Raw genomic sequence first — 7,094 nt, 5'->3', positions numbered from 1 at the left:
TTTCTTTCTCTAGGGGATCTTCCCTACCCAGGGATCAAACCCATGTCTCCTGTGTCTCCTGCATTGGCAGACAGGTTCTTACCTCTAGAGCCATTGGGGCTTCGAATTAAAGCCTAGGTCAGTTTCTTCTATTGAATTGTATTGCCCACTACCTGCTCTGATTCTTGTGTACTTATATTTGTCATATGTCCATGGATTGAAACTTCTATCACCAGGGGTCCCCAACCTCCAAGGTCTAATGCCTAGCGATCTGAGGTTGAGCTAACGTAGTAATAATAGAAATCAGAAAGTGAAAGTTGCTCAGTCATGTCCAACTCTTTGCAACCCCATGGACTATACGGTCCATGGAATTCTCCAGGCCAGAATACCAGAGTGGGTAGCCTTTTCCTTCTCCAGGAGATCTTCCCAACCCAGGGATCAAACCCAGGTCTCCTGCATTGCAGCCAGATTCTTTACCAGCTGAGCCACAGGGAAGCCCTTGAAATAAAGTAAAATAAATGAAAACAAAATAAATGTAACATGCTTGAATCATCCCCAACCCATCACCCCCACCTTGTCTGTGGAAAAATCGTCTTCCATGAAACCAATTCCTGGTGCCAAATAGGTTGGGGACTGCTGTTCTACACCATAGGCACTGAGATTAGTCTTTATTTGAGAAAATGGTAGAGAAAGTGACCGAGAAGCACCTCTTTTGAGAAATGAGAGCCCCCTACCCATGTACAGTTAGCACTCGAACAGCATGGGGATTGAACTGCGTGGACCCACTTATACGCAAATTTGTTCAAAAGTAAATACTATGGTGCTACACAATCTGTGGTTGATTGAATCCACACATACAGAAGATCCACCTGTATGGAGGGCCAGCTATAAGTTATACGTGGATTTTCAAAAGCCCATGTTGTTTAAGGATCAACTGTCAATGTTGCTGGTCACCTAGCAGGTTCTTTACATTATTCTTAAGGGGAAAAAAGGTACCATACCTGGACAGAAGATATTCCTCCCTTGATTTTTCAGAGCCCCTGACATTGTCTTGTGGCCATAAAAGATATTGCTTTCTCAGATAGTAGAAGAATGAAAGGATCCTTGCTGGGGATAAGAAACCAGAGATCTCCGAAGACTCTGAAGGCGAATGAACAATACTAATCTGGCATAATAGTGATAACTAGTAAGTGTACAACTGCTGCCAACACAACTACTTCTTCAGCTGTGAGAGGCCCCAGAGCAGGGCCCCTGATTTTGGAGGCAGAGCTCAAGTGGAGAGAGCCTTACTTCTGGGCAGCTGGACACATGACTCTTCATATCGTGTCCACAACTGGGGACAACCCTCAGGCTTCAGGCTTCACCATTGGCCTCTAGATTATGTACTTGAGAACAGCATTTTCTCAGTGCATGTTATGTGTTGAGCACTGTGCTGATGCAGTATCTTATTGGCAGGTGTTAATTTTCTATGACATAAGATTGTTCCTATTTCACCATGAGGGTCCTATAGTTTAAGTACTGACTCCAGCCACAAAATAAGTAGGGGAAAATGGGGTTCATTCACTTGTCTCTCTGACTCCCACCTAGCAGTGTCTGCTCTTTTAACCTGATGCATCTCTGAATCCTTGACATTTGGGTTATTGTATTGTTTTGTATAATGCCAGTGTTGTGTCCAAATGTGTGTGTGTGGGTGTGCGTTCCCTCTTCCAGGACCTTTTCTGTGAGAATGAGAACTTTCAGTCAGGATACAGGGTAGAATTTGTCTCCACTATGACTCAGCAGAAACTTCATAACTTTCAATTACCAGAAGGCTCCTATACTGGCCCTCTCCTATAAAGAAAGTTTCTGTAAGCTTTCCAGTAATGCAACGTACAATATGGTATTCACAGCTACATCAGAACAACAAAAATATAGCTCTAACATCTTGACAGTATTACAGGAATGGAAGGGAAAATGTATAGCTAAGAACAAGTGTGAAAATAAAATTATGCTAAAAAATTATACTCTAAAAATAATTTTGAACTAGATAATAGTTTAGAGATGCTATTTTTTTATTACCTTATTTTAAGAGCATTAAATTTTACTTTCTGTTTTATTTTTCATTCATTATTTCTTTAAAAGAAATAATAAAATGAAGAAATGGTTTATACTTTTACCTAAAAATGCACTATGTTTAATATTATAACCATATGATGATTTTTCCTATTTTCAATTATACAGAAAAAATAAACATTTAGTTCACTGGAATAACTTTATAGTTGACAAGGATTGCTTATATTGTTGAATATACTTAAACATATTCAAAATATATAGACTGACATTTTAGAATCTGAGGTATTGACTTTGGGCAACAGTTAACCAAATTTTAAATTCTCACTGGGAGCACTGAATTGAAACACTTAGATCTTCTCCAGAACTATTTTATTTGAAGAACTTCTAACTCTAAAAATGGTAGTTTATATTTTAAGGATTCCCTTTATTTTAAAATTATAATTATAATTATACATTGGCAGCATGTGAACAATTTAAGCATAAAATAATTATGGAAAAAACCTGCAACAAAGAAGTCTGTAAAAATAATTATCTTCTGCCAGGCTAAGTGACTCTATGTGTTTATTTATGTGTAATGTCTAGAGCAGTAATCTGGACTTCACCTTTATGACTGGTTGTCTTTTCTAACACCTATTATATCTACTTACAGTGTTAAATAGTATATTTCAGGCTTTGGGCACTATATATTTTTAAAATGTAAGTTAATTATGATCAATTTTGTACTTAATCTAGAATTTAACTCTTGAGGTAAATAAAATTTTCATGCCCTGTCAGAAAATAGTGAATAATCAATGTCATTATGATGCATTTAATATAAAACTGAAAAGAGTCTGCATAGCAAAGGAAACCATCAACAAAATGAAAAGGCAACCTACCAAATGGGAGAAGATATTTGGAAATCTTACAAGAGGTTAGTATCCAAAGTATATAAAGAACTCATGCAACTCAATAGCAAAAAAAAGAGAGAGAGAGAGAAACCAATTTTTAAGTGGGCAGAGGATGGGAATATTTTTTCCAAAGAAGACATACAGATGGACAATAGGTACAATGAAAGGTGTTTAATATCACTAATCATTAGGGAAATACAAACAAACCACAATAAGATACCATCTTACACCTATTAGAATATCTATTAAACAACAACAACAACAAAGAAATAACAAGTGTTGACAAGGATGGGGAGAAAAGAGAACCTTTGTGCACTGTTGGTGGTAATGCAAATTGGTATACTGCTGCTACTGCTAAGTCACTTCAGTCGTGTCTGACTCTGTGTGACCCCATAGATGGCAGCCCACCAGGCTCCCCCATCCCTGGGATTCTCCAGGAAAGAACACTGGAGTGGGTTGCCATTTCCTTCTCCAGTGCATGAAAGTGAAAAGTGAAAGTGAAGTCGCTCAGTCCTGTCCGACTCTTAGCGACCCCATGGACTGCAGCCTACCAGGCTCCTCCGTCCATGGGATTTTCCAAGCTAGAGTACTGGAGTGGGGTGCCAAATTGGTATAGCCACTATGAAAACAGTATGGAGGGTTCTCCCTAAAAAAAATAGTATTACCAAATGCTCTAGCAATTCCACTTTTGAGTATTTATCCAAAAGAACAAAAACACTAACTCAAAAAGACATATGTACCCCTATGTTCATTGCAGCATTATTTACAATAGCCAAGATGTGGAACAACCTAAGCGTCCCTCAATGAATAAATTGTATATATAATGGGGGAAGGAAATTTTGCCATTGGCAACAACATGCAAGGGCCTTGAGGGCATATAATAAGTAAAATAAGTCCGGGAGAAAGACAAATACCATATAATCTCACTTATATGTGTAACCTAAAACAAATATTAGAACAAAAACTGAGCTCGTTGATATAGAGAATAGATTGGTGGTTCCCAGAAGCAGGGGAAGGGGGTGGAGGGTGGGCAAAATGGGCTAAGGGGGTCAAGAGTGATAAACTTTCAGTTATAACATAAATAAGTCAAGGGGGCATATTACAGAGTAGTGACTATGATTAATAATACTATATTATATACTTGAAAGTTGCTAAGATAGTAAATTTTAGAAGTTTTCATCACAAGAAAAACATTTTTGTAACTACCTATGGTGATGAATGTAACTAGACTTATTTAGGTGATCATTTTGCAATATATGCAAACATCCAATCGTAATAATTTCCATCAGCATCATGGAGACAGTTGTTTAATGTGTTTTCATAAATCCATGAAACTTTTGCCACCATAAATGAGAAATAATGTCAGCTATACCATAGTTGTCTCATTCTGCTTGGTGCTACCCTAAACCATCTTCAGACAGGTTGGTTAAAACTACAAAAATATTGGTGATGAAAATTTCAGGAACTTCAACTGATTAAATCTTGTCTTATTAGAAATCATCATAATCTAAGAGAAAACGTAAAGTTTGAGCAGTACTCAAAACCCATACTTCCCGTATAATTTAACCATTACTAATGAATTCTCTTCATTTGATCAAATCCTAAACTTTTATATATTTGTTTACATAGATTCTCGTTGAACTAATACTTTCTCTAACTTTTTCTCTTTACTTCTAAAGTATTCCACACTGAATTTAGAGTTTCTCTAAACTCTTACTTCATCCACTGGCCTTAAAATTGGTGAAGTGAGAATAACTTAACTACAATATTTTCTGTATTGAAATTTCAACTCTACTTTGGAGGATTTCTCTTATGACATTAATTTTACTGTATTGTGTCCAGCTACTAGAAGGTGATAAGAAGTTATATATGTCTAAGTACATAAGCCAGGAAAATATAAGAATGTAATTTTCTTACATTTTCTCTTCATTCATTAATATTCCTACTTTTAAAAGATAGAGTTCAGTATTTCTTAAGAAAGACTAAATAATCTGATAATTTAGCTGTCCCTAAAGACAAAGGGTAGTTCAACCAGGCCATCCTAAAGGAGATCAGCCCTGGGTGTTCATTGGAAGGATTGATGCTGAAGCTGAAACTCCAATACTTTGGCCACCTCATGCAAAGAGTTGACTCATTGGAAAAGACTCTGATGCTGGAAGGGATTGGGGGCAGGAGGAGAAGGGGATGACAGAGGATGACATGGCTGGATGGCATCACCAACTCAATGGACAGGAGTTTGGGTAAATTCCAGGAGTTGGTGATGGACAGCCAGGCCTGGTGTGCTGTGATTCATGGGGTTGCAAAGAGTCAGACATGACTGAGCGACTGAAATGATCTGAAAGACAAAGGGACAAAAGGTGCTAATTTCCAAGTCTTTGCCTTATATCCTGAGCTAGAATTTGGACAATTACCATATTTATATCAAATTTCTCATTGGGAAATTCTTCTGAGTTTTTCTTTTAGCAAACCACACATTTTAAAAGAAAATCCCCAAACAACACTGTATGTACCTCTCACACGGACCTCTTCTGCAGAGCTCTGTACAAGGCACCCTTCACCTGAGCATTCCTCAGGCTGTAAATGAGAGGGTTCAGCAATGGATTAAAGAGACTGTGAAACAGGGACAGTATTTTCTCCTCCTCTTCTCGTTGATTGGAGTCTGGCACCATATAAACCAACATGGCTATGCCAAAGAAGAGTCCAACCACACAGAGGTGGGAGGAGCAGGTGGAGAAGGCCTTTCTGCGGCCCTCCTTTGACTGGATCTTCAGGATGGCACAGAGGATGTGTACGTAAGAGACTAGCATTAAGCACAGGGGCCCGACTAAGACAAATACAGAAGCGGCAAGGAGGACCACTTGGTTGATCCATGTGTCAACACAGGCCAGCTTGAGGACAGACAGAATTTCACAAAAGAGGTGGTTCACTTCCCAGGGCCCACAGAAGGGCAGTCTTAGGAGGAGAACTGCGTGGACCAGAGCCAGAATAAATCCACATGCCCAGGAAGTGGCAGCCAGGGCCCTGCACACTCTCCAGCTCATGATGACAGTGTACTGGAGGGGATGACAGATCGCCACAAACCTATCGTAGGACATCACCATCAAAATCAGGCACTCGGTAGCAGCAAACCCCAAATACAGAAAAGTCTGCAGTATGCACGGGACAAAAGAGATGGTGCTGTGCTTGTTCACTAAGTTTGCCATCATCTTGGGGACGTTGTTGGAAGCATAGGACATGTCGATGATGGCCAGATGTGAGAGGAAGAAGTACATGGGGGTGTGCAGTCTCAGGTCCAGACAGATGAGTCCCAAGATCGTGCCATTTGCCAGGAGACTGAAGATATAAAACAGGGAGAAGATCCAGGAGAGAAGCTTTTCCATCTTTGCACTGAGATGGAAGCCTACCAAGATGAATTCTGTGACCCATGACTGGTTACTTCCCATTCCTTAATGACAGCTTGTCAAGGAATGAAATGTGATAAGAGGAGTCAGAGGTGGAGAATCAGGGGAAATTGGAGTTACTCATCTCAAAATGAGCTCAGACAAAGGTTGTGTCCTTGTCCTACTTACTCCTCAAAATCGATGACCTCTTTAACTTTTAATATGAAACATATTTAAAGATAGACAAGCATTAAGAATTGTACAAAGAACTCCCATATACAAAAACCCAGACTCAATGAATTTTAATATTTCTTTTTATATTTGCCTTTTTATTCTCTTTTTCTCTCCATATATAAAATATTCTTTCTTTCTGAACCCCTTGAGTTTACATTGGAGACATGATGCATATTTACCTTAAATTTCTCATTTATTTCTCCAAGGGAAAAGATATTTATTTAACCTCACCACAATACAATTATTAAAATCAGGCAATTTCATATTAACCCGATTTATAGTTTTCTCTCACTAGTCCTCCCACTCTTTAGTTTTCCTTCATTTGGAATACTCAACCTTTCCTTGAGTTTCATGAAACTGATATTTTTGAAGGGAATAAGAGTATTTCTTTACTAGAGTGTTCCTCAGATGGAATAATACAAAATTCCTCATTTTTGATTCAGATTATTCACTCTCTTCAGGAAAAACATCCATGAGTAGTTGCATGATATTAATTTGTCCCATTGTTGGTGACTCTAACTTGCATCACTCAGTAAAGATGATTCATCACAACTATCTCCAT

General features: G+C 38.5%; 1 protein-coding gene across 1 annotated transcript; it reads right to left on the bottom strand.

Annotated features, from left to right (window-relative positions):
- Positions 1-5,431: 5,431 nt before the first annotated feature.
- LOC138079950 (olfactory receptor 2A2-like) lies at positions 5,432-6,361 on the bottom strand. Its single transcript, XM_068972753.1, has one exon. It carries the CDS (start codon positions 6,359-6,361, stop codon positions 5,432-5,434), a length of 930 nt encoding a protein of 309 aa, XP_068828854.1.
- Between the last annotated feature and the right edge of the window lie 733 nt (positions 6,362-7,094).

Source organism: Capricornis sumatraensis, chromosome 5 (assembly GCF_032405125.1).
Source record: "Capricornis sumatraensis isolate serow.1 chromosome 5, serow.2, whole genome shotgun sequence".
NCBI classification, from domain to species: domain Eukaryota; kingdom Metazoa; phylum Chordata; class Mammalia; order Artiodactyla; family Bovidae; genus Capricornis; species Capricornis sumatraensis.
Note: the sequence above shows the minus strand (reverse complement) of the source record. Positions and strands in the feature narration are given on the sequence as shown.

Coding starts and splice junctions, on each gene's coding strand:
- LOC138079950 (XM_068972753.1), bottom strand. CDS start 6,361: ATGGGAAGTAACCAGTCATGGGTCACAGAATTCATCTTGGTAGGCTTC.